The 25327-nt window shown below is 42.7% G+C and overlaps 1 protein-coding gene across 1 annotated transcript in view; it reads left to right on the top strand.

The window, feature by feature from the left end:
* TLCD2 (TLC domain containing 2) overlaps window positions 1-17037 on the top strand; it is a 49450-nt gene extending 32413 nt beyond the window's left edge. Inside the window, exon 4 of the mRNA XM_040338382.1 lies at window positions 16123-17037. Within this exon, the coding sequence (XP_040194316.1) occupies window positions 16123-16500 (378 nt within the window). The 3' untranslated portion in view covers window positions 16501-17037. The remainder of the gene's footprint in view (window positions 1-16122) is intronic.
* Window positions 17038-25327: the final 8290 nt, after the last annotated feature.

Below are 25327 nucleotides of genomic sequence, written 5' to 3' on the forward strand. Positions count from 1 at the left end.
ATAGGCACAATAAATGCCAATCAGTGCCCACAAATGGGCACTTACTGGCAACATGGGCACTGATTGGCAAAATAGTAAATAAACAAGTGCCACCCCTCGGTGTCCATCAGTGCCACCCCCCAGTGCCCACCCATGAGTACCCATCTGTGCCGCCCATGAGTACCCATCTGTGCCGCCCATGAGTACCCATCTGTGCCGCCCATGAGTGCCCATCTGTGCCACATGCCAGTGCCACCTTATCTGTGCCCATCAGTGCCACCTTATCGGTGCCCGTAATTGAAAAAGAAAACGTACTTATTTACAAAAAAATTAACAGAAAAAAAAGAACTTATTTTTTTCAACATTTTCGCTTTTTTTTTTTTTTAGTTGTTGTGCAAAAAAATAAAAATTTGGCAGAGGTGATCAAATACCACCAAACGAAAGCTCTATTTGTGGGAACAAAATTATAAAAAAAATTGTTTGGGTACAGTGTAGCATGACCGCGCAATTGTCATTCAAAGTGCGACAGCGCTGAAAGCTGAAAATTGGCTTGGGCAGGAAGGTGCGTAAGTGCCTGGTATGGAAGTGGTTAAGGTGAAAAACCATGAGGGTTTACAAACCCTTTAAGGTCTGGAGACTGAGTAGGCCACTTCATGACCTTTTTAATATGCTTCTTCTTGAGCCACTCCTTTGTTGCCCTGGGCAGTATGTTTTGGGTCATTGTCATGCTGAAAGACCCATCTATGACCCATATTCAGTGTTCTGGCTGAGAGAAGAAGGTCCTCATCCAAGATTTTACTATACAATGCAGTTAAAGTGTTAGTAACGGAATTATTTATTTATTTTTTCTATTTAAAATAACAAACATGTTATACTTGCCTCCACTGTGCAGTTCGTTTTGCAGAGTGGCCCCGATCCACGTCTTCTGGGGTCCCTCGGCGGCTGTCTCTGGTCCTCTCCGCAATTACTCACCACAGTCATGCGAGAGCTCGCATGGTGGTCAGTAATTTCGGGCGCGCTCACTGTATCACTCGGCCCCGCCCCTCGGCGCGACGCGTCACTGGATGTTCTTGACAGCAGCGCCAGCCAATGGCTGCGCTGCTCTCAACCAATCCGCTCTAGCCAATCAGCGGCCAGGCTGAGCAGCGAAGAGGATCTCGGGACTTTCGAGGGGTCAGGTAAGTAAAACGGGGGGGGGGGGGGGGGCGGCAGCATCCGATTTGTTTTTTTCACCTTTAATACATAGATTGCATTAAGATGGAAAAAAAAATCTTTACAGTCTATCTTTTTAGCAGAGACATCGCCCTTAAAGCATCATGTTCCCACCTCAATGCTTGACTGTAGAAATGGTGTTCTTGGGGTCATAGTCAGCATTTTTCTTCCCCCCAAACACTGCGAGGCACGTGTGCAGTCATACCAACGAACATCGAAAGGATTCGGAGAAGAATTGGGAGAAAGTGCTGTGGTAAAGATGAGACCAAAATTAAGCTCTTTGGCACTAACTTGCTTTTGCCGTGTTTAGAGTAAGAAAAATGCTGACTGTGACCCTAATGCCACGTACACACGACCGTTATTCATGTCATGGGGAAAAAACAATGTTTTTTTTTGACGTGATTCCTCGCCTGCCTTGCATACACACGTTCGTGAAAAAAAATGCTCAAGCAAAGCGCGGTGATGTACAACACGTAGGACAGCACTATAAAGGGGAAGTTCCATTCGAATCGCGCCACCCTTTGGACTGCTTTGCTGATTTCGTGTTGGTAAAAGTTTGGTGAGAGACGATTTGCGCTTTTCAGTCTTCGTGCTTTTCAGTCTGTTATAGCGTGATGAATGTAATATCTCCATTACAAACGCTAGTTTTACCAGAACGAGCGCTCCCGTCTCATACCTTGCTTCTGAGCATGCTCGCCGCCCCCCCCCCTCGTTAAAGCGTATACACGACCATTTTTCACGACGTGAAAAAGAACGACGAAAAATAGAGCAGGTTCTACATTTTAACAGGCATTTTTCTCGCCGAGAAAAATGCTCTGGAGCATACACACGTTTTTCACGACCAATTTAAAAAATTGCATTTTTCTTGTGTGAACGCGGCATAAGAACACTGGGCCAGATTCACCAAAGAGATACGACAGCGTATCTCCTGATACGTCGCCGTATCTCTGTGTTAGGGCCGTCCTAACTATGCGACTGATTCATAGAATCAGTTACGCATAGCTAGCCCTAAGATCCGACAGGTGTAATTGAATTACACTGTCGGATCTTAAAGATGCAATTCTAGGCCGGCCGCTAGGTGGCGAAGCCATTGCGGCCGGCATAGAATATGCAAATGAATACTTACGGCGATCCCCGAACGTCTGAACGGCCCATCGATCTAACTGTACGTCGTTTCCGTCGAGTTACGCCGCGTAAAATTAGGGCTGAGCCCTAGTTGTCCTAAGCCATGTTAAGTATGGCCGTCGTTCTCGCGTCGAAATTTAAAAATCAACGTAGTTTGCGTAAGACGTCCGTGAATGGCGCTGGACGCCATTTACGTTAACGTCTAAGCAAGTGAAGTTGGTGCGACGTTATTTAGCGCAATGCACGTCGGGTAATTTACGCGACAGAGCATGCGCAGTTCACTCGGCGCGGGAACGCGCCTAATTTAAATGGTGCCCGCCCCATTTGAATTGGGCGGGCTTGCGCCGAGTGCATTTACGATACACCGCCGCAAGTTTACAGGTAAGTGTTCTGAGAATCAGGCACTTGCGCTGTAAACCTGCGGCGGTGTAACGTAAATCACATGCGTTACGCTGCCCAGGAGCAACGTAATTATATGTGAATCTGGCCCACTATCCCTACAGTCAAACATGGAGGTAGAAACCAGATGCTTTAGGGCTGTTTTCTTTGCTGAAGCTACAGGCTGACTTTGCCGCATTGATGGGCCATGTATTGTAAAATCTTGGATGAGAACCTTCTTCCCTCAGCAGAACACTGAAGATTAGAACTTTTAGAGAGGGAGCTTAATCTTCAAGTTGCCAAGAGACAGCCAAGAAACCTTTAAAGATGTAGAGAAGATCTGTAAAGGGTGGACCAAAATCCCTCCCTGAGATGTGTGCAAACCTGGTCACCAACTACAAGAAACGTCTTACCTATGGTTTGCTTGGATCAAATACTTATTTTACTTACTGAACTGTAACTCAATTTATAATATTTGTATCGTGCAGGGTTTTTTTTTCTGGATTTTTGGTTGATATTCTGTCTCTGTTAAAAGTGCAGCGTGCATGTAATGTGCCTATATCCATATATGATATAATAAAGTGCAATTGTGCAATAATTAATACAATATGAAATAAATCATAACATATGTGCAATATAATAACACAAACGTGCAAACAAAGGAATACATATGCAGCTTTGTTTTTATTTTTCATCAGAAGTCCCATGAAGAGGGGATATGTTGGAAATGATGTTCAAATGCATGGCAGCGTGATGCCCATCCCCACAGATAAAATAAAGGCTGACCAGAACCCCCCCTTCCCCCCCCCCAATCCCCCTTAGGAGAGGTCCAAGGGCTTTGTTGGATCTGAGACAATCTGGTAAACGTCACTTATGACAGAACGATCGGGACAGATATGTACACAAGCTACTGCACATGTGTAATCGCTGTCTGGGTTTTAAGGAAGTGTTTGGATTGCTTGGCTTGAGGCATGCTTTCAGTTTGAACGTTTGCCATCTTGTGTATATGCACTGCTGCTAATAAATTGCAGAGAAGAGACAATATTGCGCTATGTAGAGTCTTTTTTGTCTCTCTATATACTCCGGCTCTGAGGCTTTTCTAAAACGCCACACCCTGATCATCTGTGAAATTTCTGGTGTATATCTTCTGAGGCTACTGGAGAGAGATGTCGGGACATCTTTTCTGTAAAATCACTGATCCATCAAAGCGCTTTGTGACCTCCCTGAATAAGGGGGGTCGCTGGCTTTCTGGTAAGCCTTTATTTTATTTGTGGTGATGGGTATCGTGCTGCCAAGAAGTGAATCATCATCATTTCCAACATACCCCATCTTCATGGGACTACTTCTGATTAACAACAAGCTGCATATGCATTCCTTTGTTTTCACGATTTTGCACTTGTGTCATTATATTGCACATATGTTATGATTTATTTAATTTAAAATTGTATTAATTATTACAATTTATTATACCATATTTGGATATATGCACATCACGTGTTGTGTGATTCGTATGAATTGTACTTTTTGCCCTAGTGCTGCACTTTTTTTATGTAAACAATTCTTTCCGTGCCTGATATCTGGGGTATAGTGCTCAGCTGCTGGCTATTTTGGGCCAGATTCACAAAGGTTAGCGGATCTTTAGATCCGTGTAACCTATGTGAATTAAGATCCGCCCTCGCAAGTTTGTGAGGAAAGTGTCAAATTCACAAAACACTTACCTCCAAACTTGCGACGGCGGATCCTAACTCCCCCAGCGGAATTCAAATTCCGCGGCTAGGGGAGTGTCATATTTAAATCAGGCGCGCTCCCGCGCCGATTTAAATACGCATGCGTCGTCCGGGGAATTTCCCGGCGTGCATTGCTCCCACTGACGTCAATAGGACGTCAGTGGTTGCGACGTGAGCGGGACTTGCGACGCGCGTGTTCGTGAATCGGCGTACGCAAACGACGTAGGGAATTTCAAAATCGACGCGGGAACGACGGCCATACTTAACAATACTTACCCCTGCTTTTAGCATGGGTAAGTATACGACGGGTACCGCGCTACGGAAACGACGTAAGAACACCGCGTCGGGTCCGCGTACGGTCGTGAATTTCGCGTATCTCGCTGATTTACATATTATTCAGTGTAAATCAGCGGGAACGCCCCCGGCGCCATTTTTAAATCAAAAAAAAGATCCGACAGTGTAACACAGTGTGACACTGTCGGATCTCAGCCCTATCTATGCGTATCTGATTCTATAGGACTAGAAAAAATCCGAGATACGATGGTGTATCTGAGATACACCGTCGTATCCCTTTTGTGAATCTGGCCCATTATGTACAAAGCACAGATATCTCTTTACACTTTATTCTGTCTCTGATTTAAAATGCACCTATAATAAAAATATTAGACTCTATTCTTTTCTTTGTAAGTGGGCAAGTCACTGACCAATGGTATTATCGTGGGACTGTGATAGTATGGCAGGTAATCTGACACTAACAGGTCCTTTCACACGTGCGGACCGTTCGTCCGTTTGTTCATACGTCCGTTTACGGACTGCAATGCTTTCCAATGGGATAGCGTACGTTAGCGGATGAGCATCTGCTAACGTCCGTTAACATCCGTCTCCGTTAAGCTCCGTTTTTTTGAACGGAAGAAAACCCTATTTTTCTTCCGTCAAAAAAACGGAACGGATGTTAGCGGACGATCCGTTTAACATCCGATCCGCTAACATCCGTTTTTCATCAAAATATATGTAATAAAAATAAAGTTCTAACAAAAAAAAAAAAACAGATTAAAAACGGATGAAAAAACGGATCAACTGATGATAAAAAACGGATCTAAAAAATGGTCTGCACATGTGAAAGGACCCTTACTGACACTGACATAACCAGTGACACCTCATTTTTCCTGGACTGTACTGGAGCACACTGGACCCTATTATAGTGGGGGGGGGAACTGCAATGTATCAAAAACTTGCGTACAGAAACGTGTTTTTTTTTTTTTTTTTTTTTTTTTGTGAACCAACCCATAGGCAATATGTTGGCTGCCAATGCTGGACCTGATTCTAGTAGTTGCCCAGCTATCATGTTGGTCCAGTAGCTTTAACATTCAAAATCTATGACCAGGCAAACCTTTTCAGCAGGATGCAAGCAATGGCATTCTGCATATTATTTTTTATTTTTTTTAGTTCAGGTCTCGTATAATCAGCATATGAAACGTGATTGTCTTTTTCGGTTCATAAATTATCTTTTCTTCTCCTTCCCCTTTTTTTTTTTTTATGGTTAATACTGCTGTTGCATACTAGTTGTTTTGTGTGCCTGCTATACAAAACATGAAGTGGTGTAGATAAACGATTAAATGAGAGATAAGATAAGCTTCTCAGTGGACATAAGTGAACTCTAATCCCATTGCAATCCCCTTGCTGTGTATTTTTCAGTCTTTTTTCACCTGGCAGCTTGGTGCTTTGCACATCAAAGGAAGAACAAGTTTGCACCCTATATATTATGAATAGTTTTATTTGCACATATGTATGCATAACAAGCAATCTGAAGAAATACCTGTACAGGGTTATTTGAACTATTCAGGTAGTAAATCTTTCAGCTGGACTCTGAATCTTATTTTTCAAAAGCAGGACAGGAATTATCACAAAATTTACTCTAATTGTCTCTCAGGACAGTACCTGAGAAAACATAGCCCTTCCTGCAATTTCTAGCAAACAATGCTACATCCATCGTTTAAAAAAAAAAGGCACCTCTTCACATATCCTGCTTTTTTAGTGTTTGCAGAAACCATGTGGGAGCTGTACTCTTTCGGGTCCTGTCCTGGAGGAGTGTGACTTCCTTACTTTATTCAGTGTGCTTCAAGCTGATGCCCAATGCTACTCCAGGAACCCGCTTCCCCCCCCCCCCCCCCAAAGGTCCAAATGTGGCAGTGGAGGAGGAAGGGGGGGATGCAAACAAGTAGAACTTCCCCTTTTGGGTGAAATTCAGCTTTAAGTACAATCCGCATACAGGACATTCTGATGGCGACATGCCACTTTTGTCAGCGGGCAGCCCCATTGCTCGCGTTATACCACTATTAAACTCGAGGCCTAACCTGGTCCAAAAAGGACAAAGCAGAGATAAGATGGGTAGATACATAAAGAAGAAAAAGCAAGGAAAAAAAATGTCAGGGGAGGAATATGGGATGGTCCCAGGCGCCCCTCTGTTGGTGCACTGAGGAAGAGCCCTGTAGATCCAAAATCATAGGAAGGCTACCATTGGGAGGCAAGAGGGGTCTAGCCTTTGTAAATAAAGTTTAAGGGCCCGGATTCACAAAGGAGTTACGACGGCGTATCTCCAGATGTTGCCTAGATACGAGCGGCGGAAGTCTCTTACGCCGTCGTATCTTGGGGTGCATATTTATGCTGGCCGCTAGGGGGCGCTTCCGTATATTTCCGCGTTGAATATGCAAATGAGCTAGATACGCCGATTCACGAACGTACGTCCGCCCGGCGTATCAAGATACGTCGTTTACGTAAGGCGTTGGACCGGCGTAAAGTTACCCCTCAAAGCAGGAGTAAATCATGTTAGGTATGGACGTCGGAAACGTACGAACAGTGTCGTAAAACACTCGTTTGCGTAAGTCGTCCGTGAATGGGGCTGGGCGTAGGTTATGTTCACGTCGACTAAGCATTGAGCGGGCGTAATTTACTTTGAAAATTCGACGTGATACTGAGCATGTGCGCGCATGCGCCGTTCGTAAAACGCGTCATTTACGTGGGGTCACCAATCATTTACATACAACACGCCCCCTACCAGCCTAGTTTGAATTAGGCGGGCTTACGCTGTACCATTTACACTACGCCGCCGTAACTTAGAGCGCAAGTCCTTTCTGAATACGGGACCTGCCGATCTAAGTTACGGCGGCGTAGTGTATCTGAGATACGCTACGCCCGCCTAAAGATAGGCGCTTCTTTGAGAATCTGGGCCAAGGAGTCCAAATTTTCCAATATTTCCCATCTTGAACTTGCAGCGCCATAGTAAGATTTTCAATTTCCTGGACCTCAGTTATCCTGGATAACCTATGGGATCTGGTTGGTGGGGTCAAACTTTTCCATAACGATGTGATGCACGCTCATGCAGATGTTAAAAGGTGTTTCAAGAGTGAAAAAATATATATTATAATATAATCCTAATCCGTTTTCCGGATTCCCCCCCCCCTCTCCTGCCCTCCGGTGTCACGTTTGGCACCTTTCAGGGGGAGCAGATACCTGTGTAATACAGGTATTTTCTCCCACTTCCGGGCATAGATCACTGCAGTACCTGCAGCGATCTACGCCATGTCCGCCCCCCCCCCCCGCTGTCTTCTGGGAGACACGCAGGTCCCAGAAGACAGCAGGGACCAGTGAGATCGTGCAGTGTGACTCGCGCATGTGCAGTAGGGAACCAGGAAGTGAAGCCGCAAGGCTTCGCTTCTCGATTCCCTTACCAAAAATGACGGCGCCTCCATCCGAGAGCCGAGGGACAGATCGGCTTCGGGTGCCGACATCGCGGGCGCCCTGGACAGGTAAGTGTCCATATAGTAGGTCAGCAGCTGCAGTATTTGTAGCTACTGACGTTTTCATTTTTTTTTTTTTTTTTTTTGGCGAAACTCCACTCTAAGGACCGAGCCTCTTTCTGAGATCTGGTGTTTACAAGTTAAAAACATATTTTTGTTTGCTAGAAAATTACTTGCAACCCCCAAACAACATTATATCTTTCTTTTTATAACACCCTAGAGAATAAAATGGCGGTTGTTGCAATACTTTCTGTCACACTGTATTTACGCAATGGTCTTACAAGTGCACTTTTTTTGGGGGGGGGGGGGGAATACACTTTTTGGAATTAAATAATAAGACAACAGTAAAGTTTTTTTTTTTTTTTTTTTTTTTTTTATATGGTGAAAGATAATGTTACACTGAGTAAATTGACATGTCACACTTCAAAATTGCGCCAGCTCCTGGAATCATGACAAACTTTTACCCTTAATCTCCATAGGCGATGTTTAAAATTCTACAGGTTGCATGTTTTTTTGAGTTGGAGGATTATTGCTCTTGCTCTACCATTCGCGACTATACCTCACATGTGTGGTTTAAACACCGTTTTCATATGTGGGTGCTTCTGCACGGGGAGTTCGGCGGGATGGGGCACGTTTTTTAAAAAAGCCTTTATTTTACCTTTTTTTTTTTTTTTTTTTTTTTTTTTTTTTTTTTTTTTACACTGTTCTTTAAAAAAAAAATTTAATTTGACCTTTTATTCCTATTGCGAGGAATGTAAATATCCTGTGTAATAGGGGAAAAAAGCATGACAGGACCTTTTTAAATATATCTGGGGTCAAAAATACATCAGATCTCATATTTACACTAAAATGCATTAAAAAATAAATAAATGTAATTTAAAAAATAAATTAAAAGTCTCTTTAGGAGCCAACGTTTTTATTAAACATATATTTTTTTTTTGTATAAATTCTTTATTTAAGAAGGAAGAACATGCAGTAATACAGAGACATCTCTGAAGTACATTTCAGTCAGTAACACAATGCCATACATATATATATCACACTGCATATAATAGAAAGTCTGCTTACTGAGGGGACTCATAGTGCTTATCCAGGGGGCAGGAAACCTCTGCACCCCGCACGGTCAATCTTACAGCCTCCGCCGTGTTTTGTCTTCCCGTTTTGTTTGAAAAAATAAAATAAAAAAAAAGAGATTGAGCCAGGTGAGAACCGGCTCTACAAGCACAGCACATTCGTGCAAACAGAAAAGTGAGAAGCAAAGGAAACAGAAGAAAGGAGAGCACAGTAAGGAACAAAAGGTAGAGGGTTAAGAGAGAAGCAAGGGGGGGGGAGACGGGGAGGAGAACAACAAAAAAAGGAGGGGGGGGGGTTTGTGGGGGGAGAGAAGGAGGGGCAGGGAATATCCTTCAGATGCAGTCATCCCATCTGGGGAGCCATTCACGTCAAACCCCATCAGGGGGATCGGGCCATCAGCTTTCCGTATTCCTCTGAGTTAATGAACTTGTGCCAGAAAAAACATGTTTTAGAAAATCTGTCATGCAGGCCTTTTTCTGTGGCTACCAAGTGGATAGCCGCCACTCTTTTCAACCAACCGGCCACCGACGGAGGCTGGGTCTTCTTCCAATTTAGAGGAATGCAGCCTTTTGCCGCCCGGGATCAGGAACGGCAAAATGGATCTCTTATAAGCCTTACCCGGGATCTCGTAGTGGTGCAGAAGGAAGAGCTCAGGGACCATCTGTAGTTCCCGGTCTGTGAACGTCTGCGTGATCCGATGAACCTCTGTCCAGTAGGGTAGTAATACACGGCAAGACCAGAATACATAAAGGAGCGTTCCAACCTCCTCCCCACATCTCCAGCATGAGTCGGTGCTCTGAGGAAACAACCTATGGATCTTTTCTGGTGTGTAGTACCAACGGGTCAATACTTTATACCCCGTCTCCTGGAGCCTAGCACAAATAGAGGTCTTGTGAGCGAAAAGGATGATTTGATCGACCTGTTTCTCTAAGTTGTAGGCCCAACTCACGCTCCCACCTAGCGACATAAGGAGGCCTGTATTGCGGGGGCGGAGATACCAGTATTTGGTATGTCAGAGAGATTGTATGTCTCAACGGGGATTGGTCCAGACTTAGTAGCTAAAAGGGGGTCAGTTGTCTCCCGAAGGCTTTCGGTGAGGGCATCGAGCCAATGTAGTGTGATAACTGTACTTTTTGCCAGAAAGATAGCCCCGCCAGGGCTGGATCTTCCATGATTAGTTGCCTACTCTTCCACTGACCATTGGAAAGGAAATGTCGTGCCTGTGTTCCCTCCACTCGTTTTAGATCCAGGAATTTGGGGTCGTTAAATCCCGGACTGAAGGCCGGGTTGCCAACCACCGGAGTGAGTGGGGACAGAAGTGGTGCAACCGACAGCTCGCGGAATGCTTTCTGAGCTGTCCGAATTGTCACCCCTACCGTGGGATGGTCGGAGATCCTTTTTGGCAGAGGCGGTTGGCACCAGGGCAGAGAGTCTAGCTGTGTCCCTGCCAGGGCTTGCTCTATTTGCACCCATTGTTTCAGGGCGCTATGCCGACTCCAATCCAAAATGCGGGTGAGGTGACAGGCTGTGTGGTAGAGATTGGCATCCAGCAGGGCCATGCCTCCCCTCAGCTTCGGGAGTCTGAGAACAGTCTGTGCTAACCTCGAGGGTTTCCGGGCCCACACAAACTGAGTAAGCACTCTATTCACTGCTCTCAGGAAAGAGGCAGGAACCCCTATAGGGAGTGCTTGAAAGTGATACAGCAATCTAGGCATTATATTCATTTTAACTATGCCACATCGACCGACCATAAGAACATACCATGCTGCCACTCCTGTAGGTCTTTCTTTATGACCGCCAGAAGAGGAAGAGCTAACGTTTTTGACATCTTTCACCCTGACGTCTCTTCCGCCCCTCACTTGTCTCCATACCAAGCCAGGGAGCAGATGTGTGATCGCCTCCACCGACCGCTCCGGTAAGCCACGAAGGGCACCGGAAAGCGGCAGGGGTCGTCTCCCGCCACGGATAAAATTGATCTTGCAGTGAATCCACCGCAGAGACCACTTTTATCTTAAACCGGACTGCTCACTGAAGAAGAGGATACTGTGGTTTTGGTAGCTAGCTGCTACCATAACAATGACACCCCAAATACATTCTGCTACTTTTGAGTATGGCAATACCCCATGTGTGAGACTTTTACACAGCCTGGCCACATACAGAGGCCCAACATTCAGGGAGCACTGTAAGGACTAAATTTTTTACAATTTTGTGAGGCACTGACTCTAGTTTACGCTTTTCCAATTTGTAGCAAATGTGCATGGCAAGTCTCTAGCAAGAGCAAAGTTGCAGTGGTGAGTCTACAACAAGAGCTCTGCAAGTCTACAGCATGAATATTCAGCCACAGTGACCCCTGTGGTGGATAAATATTGCTGAATCAGAACTTGCAGCAGACTTGCAATATGTTTGCAAAGAAAGTTGATCTGGAGTCATGTAATGCAGACTTGCGGCAATTTGTGAAGCCTGGCAAGTCTAGAAATGGCTTGGCAAGACCTTTTCAAAACTTGCAGCACAATTGCTTGCTATCTGGGTATGGGCATGAATGAGGCACAGATCGGACATGGTGAGGCACGGGTGAGTGCTGCTGCAGTCTCCCTCCTCTCCTCGCACGCTGTACTGATCAGTGTGTACAGCGTGCGAGGAGAGTGCTGAACCGGACATGCATCGGTTTCTTGAAAAGTGATTACCATGCAATTGCGTTTAATGAAGGAGCAAAGGGCCGCTGTCATTGGCCCTTTTCCCCGATCTGTGGCGCACCGGGTCCGGAGGACCCGACGGTCACGGACATTCCAGGGTGAACGCCCCAGAGGGCTCGCAGGTGTCAGGAAAATGTGTCAGAAGTGATTTAGCTGATGGCAAAGGAACCAAGCAGCAGACGGAAATTAAACTTGGTGCTCTGGATTGAGACAAGTACACACTATAGAGGGATATGCTTTGTTGATAATTTGTCTGAGGTTTACAACCAGTTTAAATTGGAAGAGCCGCAGTATTTGTGATCTTGTGATTTCAGTCAGTTTTTGACTGTTGCTAGCCAAGCTGTACTTTTTATAAGGGCTATTTGCTGTGAGTACAGCAGAATTTTCCTAATGTAATCAATTATTTAAGAACAATGCAATGAAGTCACTCTTTGCAATTGATGCAGCACTACCGTAGTTCATATTTCCGCACAAAACCATTTATTTTTAGTAATCTATTTCCATTAAAAGGTTCAAGTATACATTAACAGTACTCCACCTCATTCTTGAAGTATCAGCAGATTTCCTTCCCCTCTGTTTTTCCTGTTGCACATTCCTCATCTAGAACCTGCATGGAAAAAAGTACTTGGAGGGGGAAGAAATGTGCAGCTTTTGCGGCAAGCTTCTTGTGACCCATGTAATCTTAGATGTTTACATTGTAGATAATATAGTGATGATCTTGTAAACTAGAAGTTTGCTTTTAAAGTCGGCTTATAAAATAGCCCAACCCTGTTGTGTAAATGTCCTTTATCATGTGCTGGATTCCAGGAGCTGTAACCTTTGAGAACCTACTACACCTCCCCTGTTATCTATAGGGAGATGTTATGAAAGATGATGGTTGATGATGATTAACAAACTGCTTATCCAACCACTGAGGCCAGTACAGGGAGCCTTGAAAGCTTGAAATATAGAAGATCTGTAATTGTATAAAGTTATCCTTTAAGGCTTCGTGTACACGGGACGTTGTTCAACCTCTCCTGAGAGGATTTAACTTGACAGCTAGAAACCAGCGTCTAAAAACGGCCATTAAGCTGCGTTTTACTTGCGTTTTCGTCTAGAATATTTTATTTTTTTTCTTTACTTCTTCAGACCCAGGACCATTGTAAAAAGGTGGCTCTACAGGTCCTCCGGCCACTGGGGCGTCTCTGAGATGCTGATGCACGTGCCTGGCGGCTGCGATGTCCGCCATGTACCCGCGGTCGGCAGTGACAGAGCACGGACGTGGATCTCTGTGTGTAAACACAGAGATCCACGTCCTGTCAGGGAGAGGAGACCGATGCTGTGTCCATAGTACATAGGGACATTGAACGGTCACCTCCCCCCACAGTAAGAATCACTCCCAGGGTACACATTTAACCCCTTCTTCGCCCCCTAGTGTTAACCCCTTCCCTGCCAGTCACATTTATACAGTAACCAGTGCATATTTATAGCACTGTTCACTGTATAAATGCGAATGGTCCCAAAAAATGTGTCAAAAGTGTCCGCCGCAATATCGCAGTCCTGACAAAACTAGCAGATAACCACTATTGCTAGTTTAAAAAAAAAAAAAAATCAGAATTCTATCCCCTATTTTGTAGCCGCTATAACTTTTGCACAAACCATTCACTATACGCTTTTTTTTTACCAAAAATATGTAGAAGAATACGTATCGGCCTAAACTGAGAAAAAAAAATTGTTTAAAAAAAAAAAAGGATAGATTATATATATATATATATATATATATATATATATATATAATATATATATATATATATATATATATATATATATATATATATATATATATATATATATATATATATATATATATATATATATATATATATATATATATATATATATATATATATATATATATATATAGTGAGGAAAATAAGTATTTGAACACCCTGCTATTTTGCAAGTTCTCCCACTTGGAAATCATGGAGGGGTCTGAAATTGTCATCGTAGGTGCATGTCCACTGTGAGAGACATAATCAAAAATTTTTTTTCCAGAAATCACAATTTATGATTTTTTAACTATTTATTTGTATGATACACCTGTCTATCAGCTAGAATTCTGACCCTCAAAGACCTGTTAGTCTGCCTTTAAAATGTCCACCTCCACTCCATTTATTATCCTAAATTAGATGCACCTGTTTGAGGTCATTAGCTGCATAAAGACACCTGTCCACCCCATACAATCAGTAAGAATCCAACTACTAACATGGCCAATACCAAAGAGCTGTCCAAAGACACTAGAGACAAAATTGTACACCTCCACAAGGCTGGAAAGGGCTACGGGGAAATTGCCAAGCAGCTTGGTGAAAAAAGGTCCACTGTTGGAGCAATCATTAGAAAATGGAAGAAGCTAAACATGACTGTCAATCTCCCTCGGACTGGGGCTCCATGCAAAATCTCACCTCGTGGGGTCTCAATGATCCTAAGAAAGGTGAGAAATCAGCCCAGGACTACACGGGAGGAGCTGGTCAATGACCTGAAAAGAGCTGGGACCACCGTTTCCAAGGTTACTGTTGGTAATACACTAAGACGTCATGGTTTGAAATCATGCATGGCACGGAAGGTTCCTCTGCTTAAACCAGCACATGTCAAGGCCCGTCTTAAGTTTGCCAATGACCATTTGGATGATCCAGAGGAGTCATGGGAGAAAGTCATGTGGTCAGATGAGACCAAAATAGAACTTTTTGGTCATAATTCCACTAACCGTGTGTGGAGGAAGAAGAATGATGAGTACCATCCCTACTGTGAAGCATGGGGGTGGTAGCATCATGCTTTGGGGGTGTTTTTCTGCACATGGGACAGGGCGACTGCACTGTATTAAGGAGAGGATGGCCGGGGCCATGTATTGCGAAATTTTGGGCAACAACCTCCTTCCCTCAGTTAGAGCTTTGAAGATGGGTCGAGGCTGGGTCTTCCAACATGACAATGACCCGAAGCACACAGCCAGGATAACCAAGGAGTGGCTCTGTAAGAAGCATATCAAGGTTCTGGCGTGGCCTAGCCAGTCTCCAGACCTAAAACCAATAGAGAATCTTTGGAGGGAGCTCAAACTCCGTGTTTCTCAGCGACAGCCCAGAAACCTGACTGATCTAGAGAAGATCTGTGTGGAGGAGTGGGCCAAAATCCCTCCTCCAGTGTGTGCAAACCTGGTGAAAAACTACAAGAAACGTTTGACCTCTGTAATTGCAAACAAAGGCTACTGTACCAAATATTAACATTGATTTTCTCAGGTGTTCAAATACTTATTTGCAGCTGTATCATACAAATAAATAGTTAAAAAAAATCATACATTGTGATTTCTGGATTTTTTTTTGATTATGTCTCTCACAGTGGACATGCACCTATGATAACAATTTCAGACCCCTCCATGATTTCCAAGTGGGAGAACTTGCAAAATAGCAGGGTGTTCAAATACTTATTTTCATCACTGTATACTGTAGATGGGGAAAAAAGAACGTCAATTTTGTTTGAGAGCCACGTCGCACGATCGCACAATTTTAATTTAAAGCGTAACAGTGTCGAAAGCTTAAATTTCGCCTGGACAGGAAGGGGGTATATGTGCCCAGTAAGCAAGTGGTCAAATGAAAAATGTCTGTAAATGATTTTTGCCTTTAGTACCATTTTTAATGTGCAACTGCATGTATACTTCTCAGACCGAAAAGCCTATAGCCAAGTAAATGACCCACCCAGATCTATATATTTTTTTGGGGGGGGGGGATTGCTGCAGCAGGCTAAAAATGAATTCTTGTGTAAGATCTGAAGCAGGATCGCAGGGAATTCAAAAAACAGCGTCTGCACTGTAGTATAATTGCAGCCCGTTTGTATCAAAATGTTGACTGCTATTTTCTATGGCAGATCCCATGTTTGTCTCACATATTTGCTGGGCTGTTGCCCACAGCCTGAGATTTATTTTGCACACAAAAAATAGAAACTAAAGCTTCTTTAAGGGTAATATATTTGAATGTGGGATATTTTAGGGTTTTACTGAGGCAATGGAATTTTTATTTTTTGCCTTGTCTGAGGAAAAAAGTGCAGTTGCAATGCATGTGTGTTTTGGTGATTGTTTTGCTCATTAGATCTTATTTTACTCTCTTCTAGGTGATCATTTGTTTTGGGATATCCTTACTTCTACATCGCTATGTAGGTTTTTCCGTGGTGGCCTTGCTGGTGGAAATTAACTCTATTTTTCTGCATCTGAGACAGATCCTTCTTATGGCCAACCAGCTGAAAACCACTTTCTACCGGCTTAACAGCTTACTGAACCTGGGGACGTATGTCATCTTCAGAATCAACACTCTGGCGTGGATGACAAGGTGGTTGGTTCTAAACCGAGAGAACATTCCACTTCTCATCTATACTATAGGTAGTGTTGGAATGGCCATCATGACTCTGATGAACATTGTGCTTTTCTGCCGACTCCTTCGAAGCGATTTTCTGAAGTCAACCCGTGACTTGCCAAGTGAGAAGGATAAATAATTTTATCTGTTTGAGCCTAATTATCAAAATTCAGGGGGGCTTTTTGACCAATTCAACCTCCTGCAAGATGACACTACTTGTGATGGAAGCATACATATTTTCAGTACTGGAGAACAGTTTCCTCCAGCATTCATACAACTCCACTGCACTCTAGGCTCTGAGAAACCCTAATGGCTAGTAGGGTTTTTGTTTTTTTAAAAGAATGATCTCTCCAAATTGTTGTTCATTCTGTATTGGGGCCTTTGGAAGTTGTGTTCTAGAATCTGTATTTATAATGCTTTTATGCAAAATGGCTCAGCCATTTTTTAGCAGTAATGCTAATAATGTAACAACAATGACCAGTTGTCCTCATTTGTTCAAGGCTTATGAAAATTTAATTTTGTGGATGGGAAATATGACCAGCCAAATCCTTTTAGTAATACATATTTAAATGCTTGTGATGGTAATGATACTCTGCTTTGGAAGTAAGAATAGATCCCGTGCAGCATCTGCTGTTTATTTCTCTGTAAAATTAAATATTTTGCATATAGACAGACACACGTTGTAGGCCCTTTTATCTATACTACAGGCATGCATTTTGTGGACTTAAAGCGGTTGTAAACCGCATATATAATTTTTTTTTTTTTTTTTTTTAAACCTGCAAGGCAAAAGGCATAATCAGCTAGTATGCACCGCATAATAGCTGATTATGAAATACTTACCTCGGAACGAGGTGTGTAGCACTTACCTGGTCCACGCCGAGCGAGATGTCATCTTGCTCCGGCGTGTCTTCCGGGTATCGCCGCTCCAGCGCTGTGATTGGCTGAAGCGGCGATGACGGCACTCCCGCGCGTGTGCGCGGGAGATTTAAAATCGGCAAGGATTCCCCCTGCGCATGCGCCGCTGCAATCAGCGGCGCATTTCTGAGGGGAATATCTCCTAAACCGTACAGGTTTAGGAGATATTCTTTATACCTACAGGTGAGCCGTATTATAGGCTTACCTGTAGGTAAAAGTGAAAAATAAGGGTTTACAACCACTTTAATCAGTTGACAAGAGTGCATCGTAATGAATAGATATGAAAAGTACATAAACAAAAATGGCTGCTTTTCCTGTGAATAAATGTTTAGAAAAGAAATTTGGACACTATATAAAAAGTTTTCCACTTTCAAATACCGTGGACGCTTGCCCCTTTTTTTTTTTTTTTTTTTTTTGCAGGTGGACATTGTTTTATTGTTATGACTTCACTACAGCGTGAAATTATTTTTTCCCTTGTGGGGAGATGACGTTATTTTCTGCTTCAGACTTTCGCAGATGTAGAAAATGTCTTTGAAGTACTCCTGGTCCCTATTTTTTAGCGGAATGCCTTGGTCTTCACAGGCCATAAATTTCTCCATATCCATTGTAAAATATTCCTGTTCATTGAGGATCGGTTCTGGTGTAAATGCTGGGGGTGACTTTCTTTTCTCCACCTCGGCCCAGTCAATCTTCTTGAAAAATGGATTCCGTCTGATGTGATGTACCAGGCGTGCCCGTTCATCCTGGTCTCCACATAAGAGCATAACTAAGAGATAATGGAGACCAGAGTCCATATCTTTTGGATAATGGGGGGTCATGGTGGGGATATTCTTCCACGCATCCTTTCCTTCTTCCTGTATATCATTATGCAATGGATGCTTGCCCAGCGCCATCTCATACACTATCAATCCCAAGGAGAAATAGTCCGCTGTGGTGGTGTATGACAAATGTTCAATGACCTCTGGGGCCGTGTAAAATTTTGTACCCACAAATCCTGTGATCTTTTTATACTTATAGACCTCGCTCTGTGACAAACCAAAGTCTGCAATCCTGATGTGTCCCTTGCTGTCCAGAAGAATGTTCTCCGGTTTGAGATCCCTATGGATGACCCCACCAGCGTGCAGGGATTGCAGGCCACAGATGATCTCGGCAGTGAGACGTCTTATGGTGATGACTTTAAGTGGGGCTGAAGCCTGCCCTTTTAAATCCACAAAATTTAAATCCACAAATAATAAAAAATTAACAGTCCCACCCCCTTACACGGAGGTCTATCAATTCTAGATTTCATTTGCAGGACAAAACTGGCACTGCAGATCATCAAATCTAGTGATATTCCAGAAGCGCTACCATAAAACCATAAATGGCTTTTAAAAGGATGGCTATTTTCCTATGAGGCACTTATGAGGGCTGGACCCCTTTGCTTCTATTCACTGCACATAAAAAGATCTGAAATTTGACCTTTTTAGTAAAAGTGGAAATCCCTTTTGTACAGATTTATATTGCTTAGTGATGTCAAAAACTGAAACAATATATTGCATTTTCTTCTAGGATATTCAGTACGAAGGCAGGTAAGGGTGCTTTGCATTGTTTTTTTTTTTTTTTGTAGCGCTGTATTCCAGGGTATATGGCTACTGTTATTTATACACACACATCTTTTACATATAGGTTTACCATATGAAGCACTGATGCGGATTTCAGAAAAGTTGACTTAGATCCTACCTCTTTGTTATGGTGCTAGGAATTTTAGCTTCCTCTTGTTAACTGGCCAGCTGAGAGGATATGTAACTTTAGCAAGTTTTTCCTCTCTGCAACATTTGCCATTCTACATGCCAAAGGTATGCTACTTTCCTCACAACACTACCTCACAAGCCCTTCTCTGAGGTCCCGAGGAATCTCTGGTGCTTTGCATTTTTACTGCAATGTTTGTTCCAGTGGAAAGGAAAAAAATCACACCGCCATCTCATTTCTAGTCTTCTTTCTTCTCTAGACTGCTAACAATTGCTCTCATATGTGATCAGATTTTGGAACTGAAGTACTAGCCTGGATGTCTCTCTGCTACACTTGCATTGAAGAGTTAGACAGGGGGTGCCACCCATCAAACTCTGCATGTATTGCTTAAATTGCAAAGCATCGCAGCTGCGGCATTGTGTTCTAAGAGGCACCATGTCTGCTTGTATGTTGGAGGTAAAAACACAGACCAAACACCTGTTTTTGATGCCACCTAGTGGCCTGTGAGAATGGCGTCTAAATGCTTTGCTTCTCTGTATGGCTTGCATAACTTAATACTGCTGAGTAGTACAGAGGATGTGTTTTATGTGAAAACTGAATTTGATAGCAGCCGATCCTCTAGAAACCAACCAAAAGATTCATTAAGATCTTTGCTTAAAATCTAATCTGTTAGAATGGAGCAGAAGATGGTGACTTGTTGCCCAAAATAAGTGCAAAAACATGTACCGTGGTATAGTGCGATCCCGCGTGGAGCGCGCACCCCTAAAGTTGCCCGAAATTCCTGTGGGAAAAAGATTTTTTGTACTTACAGTTTTGGTGTCTTGCGCGGCGTCCATCGGTGGCCTCGTCGGGTCCAGCGTCCGTCTGCGGCTTCGGGTGTCCTCTTTCTTCGAGTCCGGCGTCCTTCTGCGGCGTCCTCCCCGCTTGTTTCCCGCGCCGAGTTTGAATACTGCGCCGACATATACAAAGCGCAGTACACTCGTGTATGGTCGGGCAGGCTCAGCTACTCTCGCGCTGACGTCCTGTACGTCCAGGACGTCAGCGAGAGAGGAATCGAGACTGCCCGACTATACACAAGTGTACTGCGCTCGGTATATGTCGGCGCAGTATTCAAACTCGCCGTGGGTAGCGACGTATATCGCGCACCCACGATTTTGCCCTGATTTTCAGGGCAAAAAAGTGCGCGGTATACGCTGATAAATACTGTATATTACGGTTAACATAACATGGTTATTCATAAAAATGGTGTAGGGCCCACTTTATATTCTTCATTTAGCTCTCCCCACCCTAACTTCTGGCTTTGATCTAGCCTACCTTGGAATCTTACCCCTACAGTTACAAGGCTATTCTTACTCTTCTGTTGTATTCTGCATAGTATAAAATAAGCTAATATCTAGTGGCAAGTCCTTCATAATAGCTGTAGTAGATAACCTGGGAACACACAGATATTACTGGTGGAAGAAATTGGTGACTACTTACTAGCATCTACTTGGGGGGTATATTTACAAAGTAGTGAATGTGACTTTCATTCCACATTCAATAGAGGTGAATCATTCACCATTTAAGACATTCACTGCAGGCAAATCTACCTGGTGCCAGTTTGGTAAATGTCAGATTAACTGCTATACATATGCCTTCTTTAAAAATACAAATTTCAATGCCCTAAATTTTTTAATAACTTTTTTGAATTAAAGGTAGGTAGTAATATTAAGTGTGTTAACAGATAAGGTCACCTTTTAAAAAAAAAAATATATATATATATATATATATATATATATATATATATATATATATATATATATATATATATATATATATATATATATATATATATATATATATATATACACACACATTTTCTTGCAGGTTGGAAAATATATAGTAAAAGCATATTTTTATTTGTGTAAAGCATTGCACTAGTGGTCAGCAGATTGCTGATGCCATGCAAGTATCCTGCAGACTGTCAGTGTGAGCTGTCTGCCCGTAAATCGTACGGACAAGCAGTTTCACACTGACAGGAATACTCGATGAACTACCACAGCACTTAACAGTGCTCCACTATGCACAGCGGACATGGACACAGCCTGCTGTTCTCCTATGGGGCAGTCGGCTAGAAACGGACGCTGGATGGATGGGGAATGTATTCCCCATCCCTCTGTTTTTAGCGGACCGCATTGTGAAAGGGGTCTAAACCATTCCCAAATAAAGTGCGTACGAAAATACAAATGAATTGCTTGCAGGAATACGAATCCTGCAATGATTTGTGTTGCTTGCGCTCGTTTTTGTTTTCTGGTAAATGCTCTGATGTCAGAGCTCTGCTACATACTGTTGCTATGTGACAACAGTGAATTGTATCTAAGCAACTCCCAGCTTTTACTATTTATTAGTAGGCCATCTAGGTGTGCACTGTTTACTTCTGATAAGCACTATGTCCATTACTAGCACTATATGTTAGCCTGCATTATGATGTACAGTGTACAAAAAAGTTATACAGGAAATGTATATGGAAACCACAACACTGACCAGTCATTCATACACCCAGAGCAAATTTAGTTTACTCTCAGTACAGAATTGCTATTTTAGTTCAACCCTTTTACATTTCATTTCTGTATATTTAATTCTTTTGTATGATTAAGTGTCATAAATGAATGCACAAAACCATAAATTCCACTTAGCCTAATGTTTTCTAAAATGAAGAGCTACAGTGGGGGAAATTATTGGTTCCCTGCAGATTTTGTAAGTTTGCCAATTTTACAAAGAAATTAAGGGCCAGATTCACATAGAACTGCGGCGGCGCAACGTATCGTAGATACGTTACACCGCCGCAAGTTTTCATCGCAAGTGCCTGATTCACAAAGCACTTGCAATGAAAACTACGCTGGCAGCCTCCAGCGCAAGGCGGGCCAATTCAAATGGGCGTGTGCCATTTAAATTAGGCACGCTCCCGTGCCGGACCTACTGCGCATGCTCAGTTTCGCAATTCCCGTTGTGCTTTGCGCGCCGTGACGTAATTTTTTCGAACGGCGACGTGCGGAGCGTACTTCCGTATTCCCGGACGTGTTGCGCAAACGACGTTAAATTTTAAATTTCTAAGCGGGAACGACGGCCATACTTTAAACAACAATACGATTGCTGAGTAAAGTTAGGGCAGGTCAAACGACGACTAACTTTGCGACGGGGAAACTAGACTAGCAGCGACATAGCGAACGCGAAAATCCGTCGGGAATCGCCGTAACTCCTAATTTGCATACCCCGACGCTGGTTTACGACGCAAACTCCCCCCAGCGGCGGCCGCGGTACTGCATCCTAAGATCCGACAGTGTAAAACAATTACACCTGTCGGATCTTGGGGATATCTATGCGTAACTGATTCTATGAATCAGGCGCATAGATAGAAACAGAGATACGACGGCGTATCAGGAGATACGCCGTCGTATCTCTTTGGTGAATCTGGCCCTAAGCTTCTTACATTTTTATCATGGGTGTATTTTAAATGATGGATACAAAATATTAACCAAAAATCCAGGAAAAAAAACACCTTAAATCAAATGCTATAAATTAAGTTGCAGTTCAGTGAGTAAAATATTTGATCCCCAAGCAAAACATGACTTGGTACTTGGAGAAACCTTTGTTGGCAAGCACGAAGGTAAGATGTTTCTTGTATTTGGTGACCAGGTTTGGACACGTCTCGGGAGGCATTTTGGCCCACTCTACTTTACAGATGTTCGCTAAATCTATAAGGATTCTTGGCTGTCGCTTGGCAACTCCGTTTCGGCTCCCTCCATAAATTTTCTATAGGATTAAGATCTGGAGTTTGACTAGACCACTCCATGATCTTAAAGGGGTTGTAAAGGTTGTTTTTTTATTTTCAAAATATTTTCCTTTAAGCTAGTGCATTGTTGGTTCACTTACCTTTTCCTTCACTTTTTCCTTCTAAATGTTTTTCTTTGTCTGAATTTCTCACTTCCTGTTTCTCCTCAGTAAGCTTGCCCCCATCATCCAAGCTGTTCTGGCTCAGGGGTTAGTCAGCCAGAACAGCTTACTGAGGAGGAACAGGAATTGAGAAATTCAGACAAAGGGGAAAGAAAACATTTAGAAGGGAAATCGAAGGAAAATGTATTTATTATTAGAAAATAAAAAACAAACCTTTTACAACCCCTTTTAATGTGCGTCGTCTTAAGCAACTCCTTTGTTGCCTTGGCAGTATGTTTTTTTTCATTATCATGCTGGAAGACCCATCCACGACTTATATTCAGTGCTCTGGCTGAGGGAAGAATGTTCTCTTCCAAGATTTTACAATACATGGCCCCGTCCAGTGGCCCCTTAATGCTGCATAGTCAGCCTGTTCTTTTAGCGGGGGAAACGGCCCCAAAGCATCATGTTTCCACCTCTCTGCTTGACTAAGAGTGGTGTTCTTAGAGTCATGGTCCAGCATTTTTTTCTCCAAACACGGTGAGTTAATGCCAGAGAGCTCAATGTTGGTCTCATCTGACTACAGCACTTTCTCCAAATCCTTCTCTGAATTATTTAGATGTTCATTGGTATGACTGTACATGTGCCTTCTTGAGGAGGGGGACTCGCTGTGTTTGTAGGCAGAAAAATGCTGACTATGACCCTAAGGACACCATCCCTACTGTCAAGCACAGAGGTGGAAACCTTATGCTTTGGGGCTGTTTTTCCGCTAAAGGTACAGATGGCTTTGCCACATTGAGGGGCCAATGAATAGGGCCATGTAATGTAAATTCTTGGATGAGAACCTTTTTCCCCCAGCCAGAACACATGTCATGGATGAGTCTTTCAGCATGACCATGACTCAAAACATACCACCAAGGCAACAAACGAGTGGCTCAAGAAAAAGCACATTAAGGTCATGGATTGGCCTAGCCAGTCTCCAGACCTTCATACTATAGAAAAATGTATGGAGGGAGCTGAAGCTCAGAGTAACCAAGTGACAGCCAAGAAACCTTAAGGATTTAGAGAAGATCTGAAAAAAGAATGGACCAAAATCCCTCCTAAGACTGGTAACCAACTACAGTAAACCTCTTACCTCTGCGCTTGCCAACAAGGTTTCTCCACCAAGTACTAAGTCATGTTTTGCTTGGTGATCAAATCCTTTTTTTAATCACTGTAAAAAATGATACTCTTCATTTCTTTGTAAGTGGGCAAACGTACAAAATCTGCAGGGGATAAAATAATTTCCCCACTGTATATGCTTTGCATATTTCAGGAATTTTACAAATAACAGAGCTTGCTTCTCAGGATTTCAGAGCCTCCAATGGGGAACATACAATGACTCCACTAGAGTCCAACTTTTGTGGACATCTTGAACACTAAGCTTAAGAACAAGATAATTTGGGGAAATTTCTTGGGGTAGATGCACACAGACAATTCAAATTTTGCTGTAGCACTCCTTGCCGCTTTCGGCACTTCACTGCACATCAGAACTTAATTTCTTTAGCAATGGCAGTGCAGTAAATCAAAAAAAAAAATCTACCTAATGAAAGGTCCCCATATCAATGAGAGACTCAAACTCTGCCACATATGAAGCATTGTCGAGCTAGCGTAAAAGTAGGTGTGAGAGTGCCCTCTGCTGACAAATAGTGGGACTGGGTCCTGCCATTGGCAATGAGCAAATTGTAGGTATGTGGTGAAACTTATTTATTTTGTTATGTTATTAATAAAGCCTGAAAGATGCTTTATGAAAGTATAAGAAAAGGCAAAAACCTTTCTGATCACCAAAGTCACAGGGAGAGGAAGTGAGGGCCGATCTGGAGTGGCCACCAGAACAGGAAAAGTGAAATCTTCCATTCTCAAAAATGGAAAAAAAGTTCAGCTCTCCAATATTCTTTAACAAATGCATATTTGAAGGCTGACACCTTATTATGTGCATTGTATTTGCAAACCTGTAATGATCCATATCTTATGGATGTTAAAAAAAAATTAAAAAAACGTATGTGTTTTCAAAAATTTATAACTTGGATACTTTAGTTTGACACATTTGGGAGACTTGTCTTCTGAAAATGTGACTGTGCAAGCTTTCAGAATACTAAGAGCCCTTCGTCAGGCCTTTTTATTCCTGATAGATATTACAGAAAATTCAGGATATAATTACCACTCAGGTATTTACACATTATACATTTTTAATTCTCGCTACTACAAAAAAAATATCTCTAGAAAATCACGTTTTACATACACTTTCCCTTTTTTTTTTTTTTTTTTTTTTGCTTTTGCACTATAGGATTATAATAGTTTGTACAGCCTGCTCCGGCTCTAAATATTCCCCTTTGCTCTTCTTCTTCTCTCTTTTTATTTATTTTTTAAAT

Source organism: Rana temporaria, chromosome 2 (genome assembly GCF_905171775.1).
Source record: "Rana temporaria chromosome 2, aRanTem1.1, whole genome shotgun sequence".
In the NCBI taxonomy this organism is placed as follows: domain Eukaryota; kingdom Metazoa; phylum Chordata; class Amphibia; order Anura; family Ranidae; genus Rana; species Rana temporaria.